We start from the raw sequence: 26,394 nt of genomic DNA, 5'->3' as shown, positions 1-26,394 counted from the left end.
TTCCTTAAAAAAATTCATAGCTTTTTTTTAATTGTTGGATCTTTTATTTAAGGAACAGTAAACAAGACAGCTTAAAAAATCCAAAACAACAGAGTCTAAAAACTTAAAACTCCGGTGCCTGGAGGCCATGCGGATCTGGATGGGGAGAAACAGACTCAGGCTCAACCCATCCAAGACCGAGTGGCTGTGGTTTCCGACATCCCGATATAGTCAGTTGGTGCCATCACTGACTATTGGGGGCGAGTCATTGGCCCCCACGGAGAGGGTTCGCAACTTGGGTGTCCTCCTGGACTCATGGCTGTCTTTAGAAGAGCACATGACGGCCATGGCCAGGGGGACTTTTTATCAGGTCCGCCTGATTCGCCAGTTGCGTCCCTTTCTGGATCGGGACTTGTTAAATACGATCACTCATGCTCTCGTTACTTCCTGCCTGGACTACTGCAATGCTCTCTACATGGGGCTCCCCTTGAGGAGCACATGGAGGCTCCAGCTGGTCCAGAATGCAGCCGCGCGGGTGGTTATGGGAGCGACGTGGCGCTCCCATGTGACCCCCCTCCTGCACGAGCTGCCCTGGCTCCCGGTGGTCTTCCGGGTGCGCTTCAAGGTTTTGGTTACCACCTGTAGAGTGCTCCATGGCATCGGACCGGGGTATTTACAAGACCGCCTTCTGCTACCAATAGCCTCTCACCGACCAGTATGCTCCCATAGAAAGGGGCTCCTCAGGGTGCCGTCGGCCAAACAGTGTCGACTGGCGGCCCCCAGGGGGAGAGCCTTCTCTGTGGGGGCACCTACCATCTGGAACGAGCTCCCCCCAGAGATACGGAGGATCCCGGACCTGCGCACGTTTCGTCGTGCTCTCAAAACTTTTTTATTTCAGCAGGCTGGCCTGGCCTAACTCTCCTCTTTTAAATTTTTAATTCGTGATTTTATAAATTGGATGTTTTAATCTGTGTTTCGGCCAAAATATTTAATAATTTTAAGGGATTTTTAATATTTGTATTATCTGTATTTTATCTTGGCTGTTCACCGCCCTGAATCCTTCGGGAGTAGGGCGGTATAGAAATTTGATTAATAAATAATAAATAAATAAATAATAAATAAATAAAAATATAACATTATTCTATAATTATTACTAAAATTAACCACTAGAAAATCCTGGTGAAAGAAATACGTTCTTGCAGATTTTTCAAAAGCTGAGGATAACGGGGAAAAAGCTTAACTTGAAATGTATTTCAAGTGAAACCTGGGAATGAGCCCTTTCCTCGCATGCCTCCAATAGTGGAGCAGCTTCAAGATTCATAATGTGGAATCTTATTTTTATTTATTTATTTATTTATTAAATTTTTATACCGCCCCCTCTCCCGAAGGACTCGGGGTGGTGAACAGCCAGAATTAAAAACACACAATACAAATATTAAAATATATTAAAACAAAATTAAATTATCTTAGACTTCTCCAATTTAAAACCCCGTTACCCATAAAATTCACCCAATTAAAATTTTAACCCAGCCCGGCTTGCTGAAATAAAAAAGTCTTCAGGGCCCGGTGGAAGGTCCGGAGGTCCGGGATTAGTCGTATCCCTGGGGGTAGCTCATTCCAGAGGGCGGGTGCCCCCACAGAGAAGGCTCTTCCCTGGGGGGTCGCCAGCCAACATTGCCTGACAGACGGCACCCTGAGGAGACCCTCTCTGTGGGAGCGTGTTGGCCGGTGGGAGGTTATCGGAGGCAGAAGGTGGTCTCGTAAATAACTGGGTCCTAAGCCATGGAGCGCTTTGAAGATGAGAACCAACACCTTGAAGCGCACTCGGAAGACCACTGGAAGCCAATGCAGCTCGCGCAGGAGAGGTGTCACGTGGGAGCGCCATGTCGCCCCCATAAGTACCCGCGCGGCCGCATTCTGCACCAGTTGGAGCCTCCGAGTGCTCCTCAAGGGGAGCCCCATGTAGAGAGCGTTACAGTAGTCGAGGCGGGAAGTAACGAGGGCATGAGTGACCGTGCATAGGGAGTCCCGATCCAGAAAGGGGCGCAACTGGCGTATCAGGCGAACCTGATAGAAAGCCCCCCTGGCCACGGCCGTCAAATGCTCTTCTAAAGACAGCCGTGCGTCCAGGAGGACACCCAAGTTACGCGCCCTCTCTGTGGGGGCCAATGTCTCGCCCCCAATAGTCAGTGATGGCACCAGCTGACTATATCGGGACGCCGGCAGCCACAGCCACTCAGTCTTGGAGGGATTGAGTCGGAGCCTGTTCCTCCCCATCCAGACCCGCACCGCCTCCAGGCACCGGGACATCACTTCAAGGGCATCATTGGGGTGGTCTGGGGTGGAGATGTACAGCTGGGTGTCATCAGCGTACAGATGGCACTGCACCCCAAAACCACGGATGATCTCGCCCAGCGGCTTCACATAAATGTTGAACAGGAGAGGCGAGAGGACCGACCCTTGTGGCACCCCACAAACCAAGTGCCTTGAGGTCGACCTCTGCCCTCCAGCCAACACAGACATTTTTCTTGAGAAAAATGGCCCATTAGACCCTAAGCTGTTGTGGGCTAGTGCCACTTGAATGTACAGATAATTCATATTCATATGATACGCACATTTCCAAGGAGTCATCCTAGATCAGGACTAAGGAATGTGTTGTCCTCTTGATGATGTCTCCCAGGCTGGATGGAGATGATAATTATTTGAGCCATCCACCCACAATGGCCGCCAGTTTCTCTTCCCTTCAAATCATTGCATTGGCCTGACGTCTACGCTTAAATTTTGATTTTAAAAAAATACATAGTTGCTTGTCTGATGCAACCTGTAATGTTCATATAAACTTAGGACCAATTCATGTCTTCCATAGAGACAATAATAAAGACATCATAATTGAGAGTGGATATGCTTGTTGCATGTAGTTGTGACAAATGATATCTAATGAGAAATAAGCTGGATCACAGAGGGATGTTTGTGTAAGATAGCAGATTTTTATTGCATTTTTCATCGTTCCTGTAGAATGGGCAAAAAGGCCTCCTATTACACCACTGTATTCACACGTCAATCTTGCCAAGGAACAAACTCTTAAATGTTCTTTCACTGCCCCACCCTATTATGACAAGGAGTTTCACCTATCCATCACCACCCAATAAGTAATATAAATTGCAAATCATTGTTTATTTGTTTATTTTCTACTTAGAGCAGATAGTAGTACCTGGTTAAGGTAGTACTAAGCTTGAAAAGCTTAGTAAAGTTAGATCTAATACGAAAGGGAGGGAGTCACATCTCCAGGAAGGGAGACCAGCAGGAGATCCCTAAATTGTGAGCTAGTTTAAAGAATCAAAGAATTCTGGAAGAATATAATGGCAAACCACTTCCTAATCATTGCTCTAAATACTAGAATGGATGTTCCATGAGGACATCTGAAACAGCCTTGATTTAAGAGACTTGGTTCTGGTGTTTGTTAGAGTTCTAGCCCTTCTCTCTTTCAGATGCTTAAAGTCATTTATTGCAAAAGGTTTTCTATCTGTACTTTACAACTTTTGCATACATAAAGAGAACCTAGTTTGTAACCTACAATTTGATCACAGCAATAATGAGGTGAACAAAGGGCAGCTGGGATGATGGACATATTTATATTAATTGCATCATATAGTTCTTATAGGTTGAAATGAGCACATGTTGTTGGAGATACAGAACCATTGAAATGTGAAATAAGGATGACAATGAAATCACAGCCTAAATATAATTAGAAAGTGTACAGAGAACTCAGCAAGCTCCTTGACTAAGAAGGCATACTTAATACCTTTAAAAATTTCCTGGAGCAGTTAGGTATCATATATGGACTGATTCCTTTATATTTTAGCATATCTTGAAAAAGCAGATTCAAACTTAGCACATTCATAATTTAAATAATTTCCCCAGAATATGATTGATTGCTAACACTCAAAAATCTGAAGAATTTCACCATCATTGTCCATATTTTTCAATATCAGCATCATGCCATGTATTGAACATATATCTTACACATCAGGATTTCAACTGAATATTATACTTAGACGAAAATAGATGTTATAAACAATTACAAGCTTATACCAACTTATATCTAGACTCTTCTTTATTTTATTTATTTATTTATTTATTTATTTATTTATTTATTTTATTCAATTTGTATACCGCCCTTCTCCTAGTGGACTCAGGGCAGTGCACAGCCAGAACTAAAACACATACCAATACAAAATTTAAAATTTTTAAAAGAATTACATGACTTTGGCCCAAAATTTAAAACATTCAAACTAAAACCCATTGACAATTTAAAAAGCTAAAAAAAAGGGGGGGTGGTTTTCACGCCAGCCCTGGTTGATGGAAAAGAAAAGTTTTTAGGGCATGGCGAAAGGCCCAGAGATCCGATATCCTTCGTATCTCCGGGGGCAAATCGTTCCAGAGGGCAGGAGCTGCCATAGAGAAGGCCCTCCCCTTGGGGGTCGCCAGCTGACATTGCCTGGCTGACAGAACCCTGAGGAGCCCCTCTCTGTGGGAGCATACTGGTCGGTGGGAGGCTATCGGCGGCAGAAGGTGGTCCCGCAAATACCCAGGTCCTATGCCATGGAGCGCTTTAAAGGTGGCCACCAACACCTTGAAGCGCACCCGGAAGACCACTAGAAGCCAATGCAGCTCATGCAGGAGAGGTGTCACATGGGAGCACCCCCTCGCTTTAGGTGCTAAAGCACTTTTTTTTTATTGTAAGTGTAAAATAAGTGCAACTCTGACTACATGTCATATTCTTGGCAACAATACAGTGAGAAAATATTTGATATTCTGTTCTTACAAGGTTTGTTTTTCTTTTTTAAAATTGCTGATCTAATTTGTAGGTCTTCTACTGGTGTCCCAAATACTAACCAAAAACTACTTAATTTTTCAAGATTGGATGAGATCTGATTGATCTGTAAATGTCTACCACTAATCGCCTGAATAAAAATTACAAAAAGTATGTCACTATGACACAGTTCAAATCCCTGCCATTGTATTGATGTCCTGATGTCTTTTGGAAGTATGTGTGTCAAGGGGTTTGTCCTGTGCTATCATAAGACATATTTCATCATTTCCTCCTTGCTCCCTTCCTGCAGATTCCTAAGCTTTGGTGCTATCACCTTCTATTCTGATGTTAAAATAGCTTTACACATATGCCAGCCCAAAGAACATGATTTAGCTTTGCTAAACTGTGGGATGGCTCCCAGTTGATTTGTGTAAAGCAAAATTTCTCAATTATTAAAATATCCAATGTATGTGCTGTAATTAAATTCCCAAGACTAAATACATTTTGATTATGTGTGTGTCTATGTATGTGTTCATAAATAAAATAAAAATCCTAAAATGCGAACTTGACTGTTATAAAGGAAAGAGTGTGATTGAGCTACTGCCTACTTGCCTCTTTCCAATAGAATGATATACACATGCTAGAGAGGTGACTTTGTTTCCAGGTTTAGAATATTATGCCAGTTATAACCTATATAGTCTTCTCTGTTTCACTTCTTCCTTTGAGTGCTCTTTAGAAATAATATTAGAATTACAGTCAGAAAATCCTGGAATACAAACCAGGACCTATATTATCTACCTTTCATCTTTGTAGAATAAAAGATCTGATTGCGTGAACATCTAGTACCAATTCACGCTTCAGTAAGATTAGAGAATTGTTTCCCAAGCTAAATTATTCTTTGCCCAATTGTTTGCCACATTCTGAACATAAGTGATTTCTTACAACAGTTCAATATTATTGTACAGTCTTGCCAAACAGAAGTGGAATCTTATAATGCAACTGCTTGAAGGAGTATTGCAGATGCTGTCTGAAAAAAAAAATGTTATATTTTCTGCTGCATTTTTGTGTGTCTACTATTCTAACCAAAGATGCAATAAAGTCTGCTATTGTTATTCTGTGACTATTACTTAAAATATAATGTGTTTATTAATAGTAAACAATTTACACATTCCTCTACTGAATCTTGTTCCCTTTCTTTACTCCACGTATCAAATTTTTTAAAAAAGTCACTATTAGATGAAGACTTCATAATGTCTGTAATTACAGAATGCAATCTCCATTTTGCATGCTCTTGGGTGTGGTTGAAATGCATGTTGAAACTGCACCTAGGTTTTAGACATACTAGGCAAGTACTGCTTAGATATTTTGGCACACAACTTTTATTTTTATGATTTCAGTTCTGAGCAGAGTTAATTTGTATAGACAATTGGCAAATCCAAAGAGATAGTGGTTTAAAATACTTCATTGTTTTTTTTCATTTCCTCACTGACATGAAGCTATCAAATTAACCAATTATTCATTTTCTATTAGAATTCTGTAGTAGAGGTATTAAATTAGTTTTATCATCCATCATTTGAAATTCAGCTAAAAACATATGGACTGGAAAAATCTTAACTTTTAGAGCTCCAAGACAGGCATTACTCTTCAAGCTGATTATTTATTATCACTCTGTCATGTGAGTGATAATGATTTATTCATTGTGGGAACCCAGACTGTATAACTCAGAAGAAGGAAAGCAATTGCTGGTATCGGTAAGAATATCACTGAAGAAATTCAGCCAGTGAACAAACTTGGGAAAAAGTGAATTTCTGTCTCTAGAAATTTTGTTTCATCAACACTGCATATTTTGACCTAAAAAAATAATAATTGATAGTAGCTAGGCGAAGAACTAGGTCCTCAGCTCAGTTAGGCCAAAATACTTGTATTTAAATATTTTGTCCAGATCAGTTACCTTACACAACTGTGTCTGCATCCAAGGAGCTTACTGTGCTTCTAATTGCATAAAGCGGGGGTGGGCAATTAATTTTCTCAAGGGGCCACATTAGAAATTGAGATTGCTTTGGAGGGCTGAACTAATAGGGCTGTGAAGGTATATAGGCACGCATGCGTGCACATATGCAAGTTGGAAAAAAAAGAATAGCAGTCACTTTCAAAATAAAAGCAATGCAATTGTATTGCGGGCATGGTGTACACTTATTTACATTTGATTTCAAATAAGATACCAGACTGGAAGGCAAGACACCATGAATTCAAATCCCATCTTGGCCATGAAAGTCAGTTCGGTGATTTAGGCCAGTCACTCTCAGCCTAACTCACTTCACAGAGCTGTTAGTGTGAGGGAAAATAGGAGGAGGAAATATGTTGAATATATTTGCTGCCTTGAGTTATTTATAAAAACAATAAAGGCGGATGGATGGATGGATGGATGGATAGAGAGAGAGAGAGATAGATAGAGAGATAGAGAGATAGATTTGATCACATGTGGGCTGGCTGACAGGGACAGTCAAAGATGTGGCTCAGAGACCTTAAAATGCCCAGGTCTGACATAAAAGGCTTATAAATGCTTTTGCTTGGATTTTCACTGGAGCTTTAATTAAGCTTTTATCTTAGTTTATACATTTGAGTGCAGTTAAGGAGTTGAGGCTCTCTGCCCAGCCTCAAATGTGGTTAACCTTGGACTATTCCTTTTCATTTTGTCTTATCTATCCCAGAATAAGTCTTAAATGCTTTGCTGCTTGAAGCTAAATAGAAAATTGCAATGTTCTCCTGTTCTTTGCTTTCTTATAATTATTTATAAATGCTTTAGGTTTTTACCCTGTACCCACCTACCTGATAGTAAGACCCCTTGATTGTAGTTCTTACTTTTACACAGGCTTTCCTATTATTACACTGTTTGATTAGGTGTTTTATCGCTAGAGAAATCAATCATTCTTTGCTACTTGCACTTACTCATCATTATTGCAGGCCTACATCCAAATATTAAAACTTTAAACAGCAGTGACATTAAATTTTTGCAAATTACCTGGCATTGTGTATCTGTTCTGCTGAAGGGCATATGCGAGTTACGTAGTATCATCCTACGTTATCTGTGGGTTTGTTTATTTAACCACAGGTTGCTAGTCTAACAGTCAATAAAAATGATAAATTGCCTTTGTACTATTTCTATTACAATAACTGGAAGCAGTCGGCCCCACAAGCACTAAAAGCATAAATCATAATATGTATGAAGTTGACAGTTTTAATTGCTTAGCACTGGCATGCTTTAGTCAAGTGGGGGCATCATTGGCCTTTGAAAGATAGTCTGGATAGACCTATTTCTTTCTAAAGTATGTCATTGAGAACTATCAAATAACATTTCTTTTTAACCTCTCAATTTGACAGTCTCTGCACATTTGGCATTCTGGATGCATGCTTATTGGAATTTTTTTCAAAGCCAAATAATCACATTAATGTCCATGAATGACCATCATCCTTTTTTTTTTCTTTTTGTTTTTGTTTCGTCTTCTTCTTCTTTACACTAATGCTTGAAAGTTTTGGATGCATTCCAGATGAGCAGCTCTCACCAGTTAAGCACACGTAAGAAATAGTTTTTAAGTATGAAAGAAATGGCCGTGAGGCAAGAGTAATTTTTAACTTGTATTTTTAAAAAAGCTGAAAGAATAGGTGCTGATGTTTCAAAAGGACCCCGTTTTCCATCATTTCATGTTGGGCCTTCATTTGATTTTTATAGTATTGTCCATATTTTGACTTTGATTTATGTATGTATGTCACCGTGTGTGCAGGTACATGCCTGTGAAATAAATTACGATCAGCTTTGACCTCAGGGATGCTTTTACATGACTTGATTTTGAATAATCTCAATACGGGTGTGTAACATAACTAGACTACACAATTATGTGCCTTAAGACTTTAAGCAATTTAGGCTAGTAGTTTCATCAATGCAATTGGCCAGTTCTCATGTAACATTGGAATCCTGTGTAACACATCTTTCAGTGACAAGAGCCAAAGGCTAAGTCTCTAGATAATGACTTGAATTTCTGTCTTTTTCCAAGTTACCCTGATTGTAAACTGACAGCTTTGAAGGACCTTAACTGACATCAAAGGATGCAAATCATCCAGTTAGATCAATTAATGTTAATTCTCATCTCCCATTTAATTCTTTAATGCATTTCCCATTTTCTCTGATTTTTTTTTTTCCAGCCAAGCCCATTACCAAGTCCTGTTTTGGGGAGAAAGCCAAATGCGAGTCAGTCATTGCTTGCTTGGTGTAAAGAAGTTACAAAAAACTACCGAGGAGTAAAAATCACCAATTTCACTACATCTTGGAGAAATGGTTTATCCTTTTGTGCAATATTACATCACTTTAGACCTGACTTAATGTAAGTAGGAACATTTTACATTTAAACTGTCCCATTTCTTACTTTTGTTCATTTTCGGTTTCAAAAGTGCCATCTTGCGGAGTGGGCCAGAAATGGGTAAATCACTTTATATCATGCCATTTCTGAGGCTTTGTTCTAAACCCATACCAATTTCTCATTTTTGTATGCATTCTATTATTCTTTTTAATCCACAGGAAAGCAACTGACTTCAAGATCTTTATAAAAATTAGGTTACTGTTAAAACGAGATGAGACAATAAGCCTGTAGTTCTCATGTGCCATCCAAAGATGACCTGATGGCAAATGTGGTTATCATAGCCAGCCTGAAATCCCTACCTTAATTTCTCTTTTTACATGGAAAACTTCAGGCAATGAAACAGACAATCTTTATATTTATTTATATTTATGTATTTATTCTTTTAATTTTCTACACTATTAGTTTTCCTGATCGCTGTGAAATTGCTAGTTACTATACATTGGCGTTTTATGTTAAATTGTAATTGGCTATAAATTGTGGTTTGTTTTAAAAATGGGTGCTTTTTTTCTATAAAAGTATTTTACATACCCACTGTGCTATTTTCCCCCTCAGTGATTACAAGTCCCTGAATCCTCAAGACATTAAGGAGAACAACAAAAAGGTAAGCATTGACAGAGGGAAAGGGATAACAGATAGGGCTTCAATCCCGGCAGATTTTTATTAATTTTGGAGTGACTTTGTTTTAAAAGGCCATAATTAGACCTCCTAGACTGTACTTCTTGAACACATTATTAACTCTAGTTTGTCATGATTTGTATCGTTCATGACAAATGCTGGTTGGAATTTGAGGACCATCTTTGTAGTCCCTAATTAATAGAGGGAGCAAAGGAGAGAAAGTACGAGAGAGCAGTAGGTATTTTTATCATCCTATTTTCTTCAATAATTTAATTATAAATAAAAATATCATTGTTCAGTCATTATCTTGACTCAAGGCTTTCTTGGCCTTTGCTTTAATATGAAAGACTTCACTGGTACGGTTATAATAAGCTCTGTTTTGACTTTAGCTTTTATTTAAGAAAGAAGGAGAAGTAGAGATAAAACTTCACATGGGCTTTTATCCACCGCAGTCAATTAAACTAAGCAATAAGGTGCATTGCATTTTTATAATATGCAGAATAGGGAACAATTTTGTTTTATTGTTGGAAACATGATTTTTGTAAGGCAAAAACATTAATGAAATATTGTCTGATAGTATTCTGGGTCCAGGTTTATAATCCTCAATAATATTAGGTAATTTAATACCCTTTTGATACAAAGGAAATGAGTTCAGTGGCTTGAGACTCAATCTAAGAATCACAGGAAGACAGGTTGGTACTTAATGCTGCTTTTACTACTCAAGACTCTCATTGTAGAAATTTCATATTTTAATTTCCATAAGATTCCAGAGCATTGGCCTAGAGGGAATCATTTAAAAATTGCTCATTTTCCACTTGATTAGACTACAACAAAACTAACAGCAAATCAATTTGGTTTGTTTTATTCACTGAATTTTTATTAGATAGTGTGATTTTCTACTTTTTTAACTGATCATTTTTTAAAGATTTAACACACAACATTCAAGTTTCAGAAGGAAAACTAGCTCTTTCACTTCCCTCTTCCTCCTACAGAGAGCAAATGAGAAATTGTTTGAGAGAGAAATTCCATATATAGATTTCATATAGGAAACACATGTGATGAATAAAGTATTCCTTACACTACCCTATGTATGGATTGCATATGTGTCTTCTCCAATATAAAAATTATTTTCCTGAAAATAAGTCATTAACTGCAGTTGCAATAACATATATGCCATTTTTTAAAAAAAAAATGTAATGAAAGTTGAACTAGAATGGGATGCTTTTGTATCATTTTCAAAATTATATTTAAAGTATCTACCGTAGTAGTTTGCTTTTGAACAAATACTTTGAAATCAACAGATCAATTTAGTCATTTTCATTTATAAAAATTGTGACTAGAAAAAAGTGAAATTAATACTGAAATCCTTAGTCAGCTTCTCAGACGTACCATTGCCCTTTATTAAAGAAGCAATTGTTTTTGCTATGTAGTGTGCATCTGTTCATATATATTTTCTTTCATCACTTTGCGACCCTTTGCTTGACAGCTCTACAGAGTGAGCTTCCTGCAGATTTATTTCCTGGTCTCACACAGTTCTGTCCGATAACCTGTGTGTCCTTGATTGGAATGAACACTACCCTGGGAAAAGTAGCCAATATATAGAATTTATATTATGATTGTATTATCTATTATGAATAGATAACACCTAACCAATTAAAATAATAAGAGCTATGCTTATTTAAAAATTCCTACATGTTTTGTCCCATAAATTGACATAAGAAAAAATAAGTAATTTGGTGGGTTTGGACTTCAACTGCAAGCATTAAGTTTGGCAAAAGGACTTCAACTTCAACAACAAAACAACATTGGAAGAGACCTTGTTTTTAATTATATTTTTTCTGAATGAGATAACTTTTGAGAATAGTCATTTTCAGTGTAACTGTTATTGAATCTCATAGAATCAATTTCTGAATAAATATGCCTAGGCTTATCTGTAAAAACATTATTATAAAGAGGAGGCAAAAAACATATTTATTGTTATGTCAGACTTTGACCAGCATGTCGGTATGTCAACTTGTTTAGACAGATTATTAGAATACTTCTTCTGGTATTTTCATTGATTTCACCTAATATCTGTCATTTATCTGTCATCTAATGCCTGTCAATAGCAATTAGCATACACCATTTATTTGCTTGTCTTCAGAATGTATCTGGCATTTTCTTCAAGATCTCATAGCAGCAAAAACTATTTAATGAATAACTAGAAACTATGTTTGCTAAGCCAAAACAAACAAACCACCCTCATTTTATTTTTCATCACACGAGGGTGTTTTTTAAAATCAGAACATTTGGAGGTTTATGGAATCTGGAATTTCAACCTAAGTAGGATTTAAATTTTTGCTTCAAATTCAGGTTTTCTAACCTATGTTTCTCAGAAATCTATGGCACCCTGATGATCATCCATATTTCTCCATTCTAGATTTGATAACTATGCCAGTAAAGAATGAAATAGCAGCTGGCTATTTCCGCTGTCTGGCTAATCCAGTTTGAAGCTGTTATAATTTATGTTCAGACTTTTAGAACAATACCCAGTGCAATACAATGCTGCAGTCCAACTTGAAAGGCGTAGAAACATTGTACACTGGGAGCTAGACAGTTCTCTTTTTGCAGGAAAACCACCAATGCAATGTAAAAAACTGGAGCAGATTAATAAAATTATTTTAATTTCCAATCAGATTTAACAGCACAGTAGCCCTTCCAGATTGAGAACCTAGTCATTGCGGAGAGAATATTCAATAATTTTTGTCAGGGTTGCAAAGAATTCTCAGTCATAACTTGCATCATGTTTTAATTATTCAAAACAGTCTGGGTTTTCCCTGTCTCCCTCAGTCAGACTGTGGGTTTTCATATCATTTTCTTGTTCTGTTTTTCTCAGAAGTGACTATAAAGCTGAAGTTATGCCCACAATTCCTTTGGTAAAGCCTTCCTTGAAATACAATACTTTTCCCAGCCTTGCCTTGGATAGTGATAATTACCTGTAAATTGAGAAACAGCTGTGATACGCCAAAACTAGAAAAACTTGATGCAAGTACATTCTTTAATGGAATAGGAATAGTAGAGTTGGTCTCGTTTTTGCTTAAAGCTCCATAGCAGTTTGATAGACATGAATTAATCGGTGCCTACTCTAAAAAAGGAAAAATAGGGAGGAAGGGAAGAAGATGGATGGATGGATGGATGGATGGATGGACAGGCAGTCTTAACACAGCACAGATGAGCTGTTGTTTTCTGTTATCCAATTAACCAATCCAAGCTAAATGACAGCAATTTCATGGCTAATAGAAGGCTGGTCAGCTAGCATAAATCCCACAATGGATTAGTATCAGGTTTCTTTCTATCTTTGTTATCTTAGTTTCTTAGTTTAAAAACCAGTCTGCATTTCCATGGTTTTTTTTTTTCCTTTTCTCCAGCTACAGGCTATTTTTTTAAATTGCTGGGGCTTTGTATGACTCTAAATTCTACTGGATAGAACAACATCTATTTTAAAATTCCCAGTAATAATCATTGCTAGCAAAAGATTACAGCAAGCAGCATCTTCTCATTATTGGACTTTATTTTTTTCCCTATACCTGATTGTATACATTCTGCATTTGCTGCATTGGTCCACATGGGCAAGGGGTTCTGGTCAGCTAAGAAATTCTATTACATTAGTGGGAAAACATCATTGGAACCAATACTTATAGCACTACAAATGAAATTGTAAAAATCTTTTAATGGATGTGTGCATTAGGATGGATTGTGCCATCTTACATTTTTCTGTCAGAAAAGGTTAAATGCTTTGTGTCTATCTCTAAGACATTAACAGTAGAGCTTACTCTTGTTTTCATCTGCACTGCTCATCCTGCATTTTATATCTTGATTACACTATTCTATGCATCTCTCTCTCTCTCTCTCTCTCTCTCTCACACACACACACACACACACACACACACACACACACAGAGAGAGATTAGAATTTAATTTCTATATACCATTCTTCCATAATAGAAAATATCCAAATTGGCTCACAATGCACATGGTAAATGAGCAATATCAGGATATAGAAATAAAAGAAATTCCAAGAGCAATAATACATTACAAGCATAATATCAGTGTGATATTCTGAAAGACATAAACCAAACAAGTCTGGTTAAAATCAATATTTTAAAGGTTGCTGAGCATATAGCCCAAATGGAATGAATATCATCTTTGTTTTGTGATTGCTCCAGGTCACCTCAATTCTTAGCTGAGTTCTCACAGATTGGAGCTTGCAATTTTTTATTTCAGGTGAGAATACAAAGAAGTGTATTATGTTGTACACAAAAAATGCTCCTGCATATTGAACATTTGATGCTATGGAGAATGGTTGTAGCCTGTGCTACATTTTTCATATGAAGACACCTTTTTTTTCCAGGCAATCAATCAATCAATATTTTCCAGCAGTTAAAAATAATAGAATCATTAAATTGATACCATCTCATTGGCTAGCAATATAAGGCAGATTTATAAGAAAGTCAAGTATGTCAAAAAGATGGCAGTTCCTTCAAACCTATATTGAATCATCATGTTTGAGCACTTAGGAAGTAGCCTTGCCTGAAGTTGCCTTAAAGTTCAGGCAATGCTTTTGGGGTCTGCCATTTTGATTCTCCTACAATACATGAAAAGTATTATCAAGATCCCAGAGACATGGCATGAAAATTAAAAATATGGATTGCATTGTTAAGTGTTGGATCCAGATAGCTGTAGGTGGTATTTAGGGTCAATGGCAGGATCAATCTGAACCTCCAAAGGGCTTGGGTCATAACTAACAGCTCAAGTGTGCTGATCCCTACTGCTAGACCTGACAGCAACATTAAAGAGAGGAGAAATGTAAATTGAGCTCTTCTGACTGAAAGACTCATTAAAAAAAAGTGCTTCCCATTTTAGTCTGTTTACATGCCTACTTTCAAGTTACTATGTTTTTTAATCAATACTTGTTTTGTTTTCAGGATTGTGCTCTAGCTTAAACAAGCCATTTTACTGACTCATGAGACTTTTAATGGCAGCAGTTTCTTGTCCATATCTTATTTAAAGGCATGGTAAATGGTGAAATCCTAGGAAATCTCTTTCAGACCCTATGCATCTCCTGACAATTATCATACATTCCAGTATATCAACAACACTAACTCTGTTTTTGCTTCTTCTTTTAAGGCATATGATGGATTTGCTAACTTGGGAATATCCCGGCTACTTGAACCTTCTGACATGGTTTTGTTAGCTATTCCTGACAAGCTGACTGTTATGACCTATCTGTATCAAATACGGGCACATTTCAGTGGACTGGAGCTAAATGTAGTTCAGATTGAAGAAAACAGTAGCAAAAGCACATACAAAGTCGGCAACTATGAAACAGACACAAACAGCTCTGTTGACCAGGAAAAATTCTATGCAGAACTAAGTGACCTAAAACGAGAGCCAGAACTGCAGCAGGCAGCCTTTGTTTTCCAGAAAGACCCAGTATTTGTAAATGACAGCAGAGTTCTAGAGTCAGAAGGAGACAGAGAACCTCAAGACACAGCTGAGTCACGAAGTTTGGCCTCTCCTCCTCTTCACAGGACTATAGGTGATGCAGAGCAACCAAAAAAACAACAGGGAAGGATTTCGAGAATAGCAGAACCTGAAAAAAACAGTACAGCACAAACACAGCCCCTGTTGGGAAGGAAAAAGCTTCTCAAAGCAGACACTCTAGACCTGAGTGATCTCATGCAGATCAGCAATCTAAAAAGGGATCCACTTCCCACAACCGTAGATGAGGATATTGACAAAAAAGGACATCAGAATTGTGACACTGCCATTTGTGTCTCAGAACCTGAAAAACAGAAGCACCTCAGCCTTAGAGATAGTAGAAAATTGGATTCTGAATTACACGTTGAAAAAACAAATTTAGAAGTGGGAAATAAATCTGGATGCTCCAACAATAGGGATGTGGATATTAATAAATTAGATACGCAACTGGAGACTAAGCTAGAGTTTGAGGCCAAAACAGTGATACATCCAACAGATCTGCCTGGAAAAACTGCACAGGTAAGGAATCAGAAACTACTTTCACAATATTATAACTTCTATTGCAATTTCTCCTGCAATCAGTTTCAGTAACATTTTGTTTCATCAAAATTATGCTAGGGGAGGCTAAGGGACCATTTTCAGCAATAGATAAAGATATTACTACAGGAGTGATCTAAATAAGATCTACCAGTGAGATTCCTCTCCTGGGTCAAAAGTCTTCCATGAAAAGAGCAATTTTTCACAGTTGATGAATCTGGATCTCACCTTGAATTGTCTTAGTCCAGTGGGAAGGGAAATACTCATTATGCTACTATAAAAAATCCATTATTGATACTCCTGTCTGCCCTGTTAAATATAAGATTGGTGTGGGGGATTGCTGTTTGCCAACTCAAATTCAAATGGGGCTTCAGCAGAGATGTTACTAGGTAAGGCAACAACTGGTTCCTACAATCATACTGACCTAAGCTCTACGATCTTCTAAGAAAAGGGTTCAGTAAAATGTTATGAAATTTAATCCTGTGAAAACATAAAGAGGGCTGCAACCTGAATGTGGCTCTTCTTCCATTCTCCCAACAAATGGAGACTTCATATTTGGCCCCCAATTCTGATTGCCTCCTACCCAAGAAACTCAACTAAGATTAGTTCTGAAATGAAACTGCCCCAGAGAGCAGAGATTTAGGACAAGGGAACAGATGCAGCCTACAGTTCTGTTCTCTTTTGAATGCTAGCCAGAGCCCCATCCCCAACTGGGAAGGAAGCCACCCTCTTATATCTCTTGGGGAGCTCGACATCAAGGTTGGTTGATTTGAGATCGGTCTCCCTTCCTGAAATCTGCTTGTTTTTGACTCTGTTTTTCCCAAGTCTCTTCTATCTGACTGTTGAATTTTGTCAAACTGACTTTTTAAACAACTGGAACAAATTCTCCAAAACTGGCTACATAACAACACTGGTCTGCAGTCATTATAGTTCTGCTCTGCATATCAAGTTGATCTCTCTGTCTCTTCATCCAATTCCAACTCATGTTTCAAATATATGATTGCATGTAAAAAAAAAAAGATGTTTAGACGAATTAGAATTGCTATAGAATATTGGAGGATGTTTCTTGCTCTCATCCCAAATCTTTAATGTGTACATCCAATAGTATTATATCGCATAATGCATGATTCATTAAAAAAAAAAATTAAAAGGGAGATTCAGGCAGTGCAAGGATGGCAGAATCCATGCCTATAGGTTCTTCTGCATAAACAAAAATAGTTTTGCATATATTTTAAAAACTGAGGTTATGTGGGAAAAGGATGCTTAAATATATAATTGAAAATCCCATGTTTGATTCTAATTTGGTAACATCATTAATATGTGGCATTTCCTCTTGTTTTGTAGTCAACTGTCATCAGCATCTTTTTAATTATTAATCATTACATGATTATTCTATTTATTGTCAATTTTGTTTGCTTCTGCTGCAGATGCCCAAGACATTGTCTCACTCTACTTTTCCACTGGGCAATCTTCATTCACTTAGTATTTTCAACTTCCATAATATTTAGTTACCAAAAACCTTAGAAGACTCTTCCAGTATACTGTAACTTCCTTTGCTATAGTAAGTCATAAAGAGGGAAAGATGATGTAACCAGAGGTCGTTTCCTTCAACATTGACATGACTCCCTTACACATTCTGTAGCAACTATTCCACACACCTATTCTTGCAGCTGCCCCAGACTCTCTTTTGCTTGAAGCAAAGCAGTAGACAATCTGGCACAAAGCTGAACTGATGAGCAAGAGAGGCAGAACCAGTCCAACACACCGCAAGAAGGCTACAAATGCTTGGACTCCTATTTGGGGGAGTATTGTTGCCCGGTGGAAATTCTGCTAATTTACAGCCAGGTTATTTCTGATATAGGCCAGATGAGAAGGGGTAACTTCTGTTGTTCTTTGCTAGGCCCAGCTTCTTCACAGTTGCAGCGGTTTTCAATTACTGGATCTTTATAATGCGTCCTATATTAGTTGGAGTAGCCAGGAAGCTGCCTGCAGCTCACCAGCATATCTAGAACTCTCCTTTAATGTATAAATCCCAGAAAATTGCTGTTTGAGGGCTGGATGGTGGTAGTTAAGGGGAAAAAATAAAAGTTACGGCTTCATTTCACCCTACTGGAGCTCTAAATATAGTTCTCCTCTAAAAAAAAAAATTGGAATCCTGGCCTTGTTAGCTTTTGGAATGCACTGCTCTGGATGCTGTAGAAACTTGTTATGGCCCTCTAGGTTAAAGTGGATTTTAAGCCACTAGCAAGCAACCTCTCTTACTGCTACTTGGTTTTTCGTCTTCTATTTCTCATGGAAAGTGCTTTTGCTTTTCTTAGCAGAGCAGTACAGTACTATGGGGTAGGTAGGCTAATTTGGGGCTCTGTTGTCTTTCAATATGACATATTTTGCCTTTTATGTATTTTGAAGCAACGAATGTTATCAAGACAAGAAGAGTTAAAAGAACGTGCAAGAGTCCTGCTGGAACAAGCAAGAAAAGATGCTGCTTTAAAGGCAGGAAACAGACAGTTCTCCAGTTCAATCGTCCCAGGCCGCTCTAAGCAACTGACTGATGTAAGAAATGTTCGTTATTGTGACCTATACAGAAGTGTATTTCCTTTTATCTGTGTGTCTGGATATGGGAATGTGTTTTTGGTTAGCGATACTGTTGCTGGCTGTAACACACCAGAACAGCAAAATATGGAAAAGCAGCAGAGAATTATTTATGGGTGATTCTAGCTATTCTACGAATGCTGAGCATTGTGCTTCTCCTACCAAGAGCCGATTATTTCCCTACTGACTAAGGCCAAGGAAAGATCGCAAGTCCGTTGAAAGCTGTGTTCTTTGAGTGCCAGCCGATTTAAGATACTGGACAGATGAAAGGCAAAGTTATCTGCCATGCTGCAGCATTTCACCCAATACTGTTTGTCCCAGTGACCCTCCTTTTATCATTAGAATGAATTATTCTGATGGCTAAGCAAACCTGGGTCCAATGGGGAGGCAGCTGCAGTTGCCTATTGCTCCACCAGTAACCTCAGTGGTGACCTGAAGAGGTCTGTAATCTCTGGAGATGAAAGCTAATTAAATTTTTATGCAATCCTTCCCAAAGCAGAGATTGCCTATTGTGTCATATCATGTGCTGTAATTTTGCAATTCTTAACACTTGCACATGAGAAATTGTGTGAGTGCTGCAGCAGTTATTTTGCTAATGACTACCATTTGGCCAAAATCTTCTTTCAAAAAATAGTTGAGTTGTGTTTGCTGGGGTAAATCGCCTTGCCCCAATCCTACCTGTCTTGTCTTGTCTTGACTTGACTTGACTAGCATTTATCTGAGGATAAACTGTTAAGAGCTTTTTAATTACTGGCTTCATACTAATAATTTTTATCTATGAAAAATAATTTCCCTTCTACGCAACCGAGCCATAGTTTAGGAGCATCTATCTTTTGTTAATTCTGTTAGAATGGCAGGTGATTAGGATAGTTTATATTATTGTTTTGTTAATAGTCTTTAACAGTCAAGATTTTATATACATACAACGAAGTATTTCTGGAGTCCAAAACACTTGCAGAATAATGTCCTAATATAGTCAGTGTAGCATATAACTCTTATGAAATTCAGTCTTTATCATTTAATTATTAACCTTCACAATGGACAGTCTTTCTGCAGTACTCCTTATCTTAACAATTATCCAATGTCTCCCCCCCCCCACACGCACACACACACACTATACACTCTCTGTGGTCCTTAATTGTGCCCCTACCCATCTTTGCCATAAACCATGTCTCTTGGGAGGGAATACGTATTTGCCCATTTTTGTTCATAGTGCTGTAATGTATTTATTATTGTTCTGTTAGTAGCTGAGGGGAAGAGCAGTTGTATCATTATTTAAGAATAATATTTTCTAGTAGGCTCGGGATACACTTACTCTAATTTACCTTAACAGTGAAAAATTAATTTCCCATTTATTTCTTTTCAGAGATGTTCATTTGCTATTTCATGAAAAGAAATAACATGTTACAAAGTTTAGTATCTGTCTCTTTTTTTGTGATGGGGTGTGGGTAGAGAAGAGCATGATCATTTAGTGAGAAAAAAAATGACAAGTGACCACAGAGGCACTTAGAAGTCTGTGGAAAAATAGGAAGGAGGAAGAGTTGGAAGCATCTTTGAACAACTTTGGTTGATTTGTATAGTCCTGCCAAAAGACAGACTAACTCAAGAAACTTCTTCACTTGGGGTACTCTGTCTTTAGTCTAATTCAGAACATGGGAAATGAATTTTGTGCTAACCGGCATTAAATGGACAGTACAGAAGTGTTAATTTTGTTCTATGTTTGCATCCAACATAGGAGTATCCTTATGAATCTGCCTATTTGCTAAGATTATGAGTTGTCCTTTTTAGCCCATAATCCTGGTCTTATATGAGAGGCACTATTCTGAGTAACCCCGCCTTGTAAAATACCTTACAAAAATGAGAAGTGGTTCAAAAGTGGTTTTACTTACTTTAGTTGGCCATTTTCTGGAATTATAATGCATGCTATTTTTTTACTACATAAATTATTTTTATTGTTTATCCTTTGGCTTCTATACATTTAGCCAGTGGTTAGAACTGATGTATTAGTTTTATGATGTGCTATAGATTTTGTAAGGTACCTGTAGGCTTTAAAAGTAAAAGGCCTTTAGTAAGTGAATGAGAACATCGCATTCAAATTAATTAATGCATTCATATCAGTAGCTCACTTCTTCTTAATTTCTCCTGGAGAGGGTGTGGGGTGCATATTCTTGAGGGCTTTGGTCCGACTACTCTCCAGGAAATACTAAACGAACAATTCCTTTGGCTGTGCCATTCAGCCAAGTTAGATTTAATCATTTTTAGTCATCCACTTATTTCCTTTTCTGTTCAGCTCTTTTTATCTCTTTAAACATTTCACACATGTGCAATCATCATAATAGTTCAGTGTTTTGCAAGGAGTGATTACCTAACCAGGAATGATGTAATTGAACAAATTTATAAAAAAAATAAAATCTGCTTTGTTCTGTTGCTGTCACAATTTCAGCGGCCTTTCTTTATTCAAAGATAGGCAATGCCTAATTGGTTTCAAAATTATTCCAAGTATTTGGTTCTCCTACATAAGCCTGGATCTGCATTTATAAAATCACTAGAAATGATATTTGCTTACCTGTCTGAGATAAGCTAAAGGCAATTAAAACATCTTAAAATGGCTGATACTAGTAGTGAAGATGTAGCATAGCATAACCAAGAGTGCGTGCTTGTCAAAGTTAATTTCCTTCTTTGTAAAAGCAAAAACACTTTGATGCTGTGAGAATTGCATATGTCTGCTGTTAATGCTGGGTTAGAGAAAAACCTGTCTTCAGGTGTGTGTGTGTGTGTGGAGAAGGGATTTTTGTGATGCTTGGACAAACCCCGTTCTCTAAAGAAATGTGCTTCATTTTCATATTTTGTCTCTTTCTGTTCCTTTTCTTTTTGTGGTCAAATTAGAAGAAAACAATTTTCTTCTGTATGTGCATGATTGTATAATTTACCTGCATTCCATTATTGTATCAGATACTGTCCATTCTACTGCTCTTTAGCACCAAGTCCTTTGCAAAGTATTATACGATTGGGTAGATCCTATGGTATTGTTAGAAATTTTATTTTAAGTGTTATTTGGTTATAAGCTGGTTAGCTTTCATTGTTATCAACTATTGTGATATTTTATCATTCTAGAATTCCAGTGCAAAGTATAAAAGTCAGACAAAAGTAGATACGAAAAACATCCACATGCATACTTACTGTTGTAATTAGATGAAAAATGGACATGTGGGAGATTAGCGAGGCTGAGCTGAACAGCACAATTTTTTCGAAGCATGACTCAATCCTGTCCTTGAATCACCATTTTGGGCAGATGGGATAGGCTGTTTTCTTCATAAGAATAACCTAAACCATAGTGTAAATCAGTGGTGAAATCCAAATTTTTTTACTACCAGTTCTATGGACGTGGCTTGGTGGGCGTGGCTTGGTGGGCGTGGCAGGAGAAGGATACTGCAAAATCCCCATTCCCACCCTACTCCAGGGGAAGGATACTGCAAAATCCTCATTCCCTCCCCACTCTGGTGCCAGCCAAAGGTGGTATTTGCCGGTTCTCCGAACTACTCAAAATATCCGCTACCAGTTCTCCAAACTGCTTAAAATTTCCACTACCAGAACCTGTTAGAACCTGCTGGATTTCACCCCTGGTGTAAATGTATGTTGTTGTTCCATACGTTAAAAAAAAAAAAACCCAGAAAAGCAACATCTGAACTCGGTCTATTGGGACATTTATTTTATGAATCACCTTGCATTATTTCTCCCAAATCAGCAAATGATGTTGCAAAGGGACGTTTAGTGGCAATTGCCTGATCATTTTACTACATCAGCATTAATACAAAATAAAATAGTACTTTTTACCTTTCTAGTGCCAAGGAACCTCTAAGATAAATATTTTTCTTCGAAGAAATACTAGTCTATTGGGTTCAGACCCTACACAAACCCTACTGCCTAGGAACCAACCAACTTGTGAGGCTTAAGACAGTTTAGATCCTTCTTGAAAAATTGGCAATTTTATGTAATTTGTGCTGTTTAAAAATATTTTTAGCTTAATTGTAGAGATTGTGGCATTGTTATGATAGGCCACGGCAGCAGGAAGCACAAAATGATGAAAGCAGCATCACAGTTTCTCAACATAGTCCCTGCTTATTTATGTGTGCAAAAGAGGTAGAACCGGCAGCATTATAGCACAGCTGTGCTCTCACCATTTTGGCAGAAGAAGCCTGCAGATGCTAATGAGCCACAGGAACTCTACTATGCTCTGGAACATAGCCCAAATTCTTGCCAATTGCGTATTGGAAGGTATAAGCAAACTTCTCTTCTCATAGAACTCAGTAAAGCTTCTTCACATTCTACAGAATCGCAAAGCTTCCAGAAACATTCTCACAAAACTTTAGTGGAACAAATACATATGTAGAAGGAGCAGTGGTTGTATTTTGAAATTTAAGAAGGATGCTTGTTTCCTCAGTGTCAGTGCACCATTTAAGGCAAAGTATTTCCATATTGAGCAAGTGTATTATCAGGTTGCTTGTTTTTGGTTTGTTTCAAGTTTTGCCCCAAAGCCATGATCACTATTATACAAACAAAATATAATTACCGGTATATTAGGGGAATGAATTTTATCACTATGAATTTTACAGCAGAAAAAATATAAAGAGCTCAATATTTTCCATTGTATAAAGGTCATTTGGGCTTCATTAGAAGAAGCGTTAAAATTGTCTGAGCCAGAAAAAAGTGATAGATCTTAATGAACTTACACCAATAGTGGTTTTGATATTTCTAAATTTAAGCAAAAAACAGAATAAAACTTTTTATTTTACTTTGCTGTAGGTTTTTTATAGAAGTTATAGAAGATATTTAATAGAAGATAATTCTCCTTATCTAGAAAGTAAAATTACTCTTTTAAAAAAACTTTTAAAAAGCACTGCCAGTTCCTAAATTACTAGGACTTAGATTATCAATAATTTCTTTTCTAAGAAATTAGAAAAGTAAGAGAATACAGCTGGCTACTATCAGTTAAACCTACAACAGACTTTGTGTCCTTTCTAAACATATTGATGGATGAGATTTTATATTATGTCAACCTTGCCCCTTTGATGGTAATTGGAAAATATTGATTTAAGGTTGGAAGTCTAATCTGTCATGCTGATAATTGTCACCAGATTTAAATATGATCCCCAGATTGTCTTTAGATTACAAAAGAAGCAGTTACCACCACCTAATTGATAAAAAGGTTGAACATTATTTGATAATCCATGGGAGCTCATACCCTTATTCACTGTTAGCCATATTTGTCTTCCAAGCAGACCCCTGAAAAACTGACAGATGTGGTTTAAGATGATAAGAGTATTCACCACAATATTTAAATTATAATTATGACACTTTTTTTCTGCTGCATTGTCTTTTGTGAGAGAAAATAACAGAGGAACACTTATAAAAAGTGATCTTATTCTGATTAAAATATTAATATGTATAATCTGATACATTTTCACTGAGGAAATTATCTCATACTAATTTTATATCGAAGAATGAAGGAGGTTTCTAATATTTTGAATTTTTGCACTGTCTGACGTTATATCTATTGTTTGTACTATGTTTTGGGGACTGAGAAGGGCAAAATACATAATTTACAAACATCCAGTTTGGTCTGTGTATCTCCGATATCTATATGCCATAATTGGAGGAGGGAGGACATATGCAGAATAAAAAGAAATTTTTAATATTAAACCACTTCTATGTAACCAAGATTGGGAAGTACATGAAGTAATTAGTTCTACAACTGATTTGTTTCTGTTTTATAGAAAATAAGCAAAGCTGCCATTACTTCAGTCATAGCAATCATAAATTGTTTTATTATAAAAAATGGTGAGTTGTTTGAACTCTCCTTAACATCTGAGAATAATAAAAATGCCTGCTACCCAATTTAGCAGTGTGTTTCTAAATGAGATCATGCAAAAGCTCCCTAATCTAACCTAGATCCAAAATTTATATGTTTTCCTATTGTTGTCCTTTAAAGACTGGCAAGGAAGTGGTCTCTGTTTCCAAAAGTTCTGTTTTGTAAGAACCCCTCCTTTTTTAACCACTGGGGATGCTCTTTTTGTACTGCAACTAATGACCATAAATGTTTTTGCGTGGCTGTTTTCATTTCATCCCAGAGCCATATGTTTCATTGCATTTCTCAGCATGCATGACAGTAGAGTTTAAATCTTTATTCATTTCATTTTAAAATGTTTCTTTTGTTCTCCTTATCATGTTTCTGGCTTTCCCAAGGATATGTGCTTTGCCTTGAACGAAAAGTCACATGTGCATTACTAATTGTGTGCCATTGTATTTACATTTCCTAGTGGTGGCACTGTGAAGCTACTAATTCTTTTGCTTCACTTGATGTAAAATAATCTGAGCTTCTTTGATAGTGCTGAAACAGTATTAATTGTTTTGTACATTTCTTGGTCACTCTACTTAGGTGGTCTTCATAATCTATTAGAACTTTCAGCCAGATTTTGTAATGTCATGCCTCCAGCGGTGATTAAATTGGTAATTAATGAAGAGTCTTTGGCAATGTAACCCACATCCCATTAATTTTCCTTTTCCCCCTTCAAATTTTTTTTAGAAGTTGTCATCTCTGTCAGAAAGGATTGCGCCACCTTGCTACAGCCCCTTGGAATCAAATCACAGCGGCTTGATTTTTGCAGCCATTAGTAGATCAGAGCAGTAATTTCACAGTATTTTGGTCAGGGTAATTATAGTACCACGTACTAAGTAGAGTTGGGAATTTCACACAAGAAGTCCAGAAATACCAGGTGAGCTTCCTTGTGTTCACTGGGTCGTTATGATTAGTTTAATTGGGCTTTGTTTGATTTTAGCCGCAGGGATTCTTTGTGCCAGCGCATTGCAGTGACTTTCTACTCTAAGGTTTCTGACAGGAACTGGGGCAAAAATGAACTCTTTGAAGTAGGATTCTTCTAAACAACTTTTTCTTTTTTCGGAGGAGGTCAGACCAAGGAAAACTTCCATGTAAATAGTTAACTGAAGTGATCATTCAGAAAGTATTTTTGTCTCTTGTTTATTTATTTATGTATTTTTCCAAAATTTATATTTTCCTTAACAGAAAAAAATGTGCATTAAGACAATAACTTTATATTATCAACTTAATAAAAAGTGAACATTAATTTGTGACCTTGAGTTGGCTTACTAAAATCCAAACAGAACTATTGACTTTTCCCCTTTACTTTTGATGTTAGCACTGGCTTTAATAAAATGAATTTTAGTATTAATGATTAAAAATCAAATCAACTGGGTGGAGAATCCAGGTACCTGGTTTATTATAAGTTTCAGTTGGAATTTTCTAAATGTATATCCTAAGACATTTTTACACTCTGTTTTTCCAAAGAAAACAATAGGAGACAGGAAAATTTTGTGTTATCTCCTACAGGACATCGGTCAGAATATGTCTTCTCTCAGTAATACAATCATTTTCAACAGCTCCCCATGTTGGCAAAGACATGTTCCTATTGAGTTACAATTTGCATAATATAAATCTAATGTTGGTTCTATTTTTGTTGTAATTACAACAAAGTATAAGAATAGGATATTTTTAAACAAAAACTGATGTTATAATAACAGAAATCCTTTTATGTGCAAGAGATTGGATATGGATATTTTCATATTTGCTTGTGCTAATGTATGAATAAATCATTACACTATAGCTACTTAATGGTCCCACATGTTGTAAAATAATAGGGAGAAGTGATTGTACTTCACTGACTGAAAGTTTCTTCCTTTAGCAGTGCATTATGTTAAAATAGTCACTTGTTTGCTGACTTCGGAATCTAGAGTTTGTCAGCAGTTGCTTTTTCTAGAAGCCTTAATGACACCAAATAGTTTGCTAGGAGTTTGGGCCTAACCATCGGGGTGTTTCATGCAGTCTTGTCAGTTGATGTTCATGAATTG

The 26,394-nt window shown here is 37.2% G+C and overlaps 1 protein-coding gene across 3 annotated transcripts in view; it reads left to right on the top strand.

The window, feature by feature from the left end:
* Nucleotides 1-26,394, top strand: part of EHBP1 (EH domain binding protein 1) — a 297,594-nt gene that overhangs the window by 169,666 nt on the left and 101,534 nt on the right. For all 3 annotated transcript variants that reach the window (XM_070933087.1, XM_070933086.1, XM_070933088.1), the window contains 4 exons: nt 8,993-9,171; nt 9,760-9,808; nt 14,989-15,861; nt 18,289-18,432. In XM_070933087.1, the coding sequence (XP_070789188.1) occupies nt 8,993-9,171; nt 9,760-9,808; nt 14,989-15,861; nt 18,289-18,432 (1,245 nt within the window). The remainder of the gene's footprint in view (nt 1-8,992; nt 9,172-9,759; nt 9,809-14,988; nt 15,862-18,288; nt 18,433-26,394) is intronic.

The sequence above is a fragment of the Pituophis catenifer genome, unplaced genomic scaffold (genome assembly GCF_029215685.1).
Source record: "Pituophis catenifer annectens isolate HBS135680 unplaced genomic scaffold, rPitCat1.0.hap2 SCAF_1, whole genome shotgun sequence".
In the NCBI taxonomy this organism is placed as follows: Eukaryota; Metazoa; Chordata; class Lepidosauria; order Squamata; family Colubridae; genus Pituophis; species Pituophis catenifer.
This window is presented reverse-complemented; position numbering and strand designations above follow the sequence as displayed.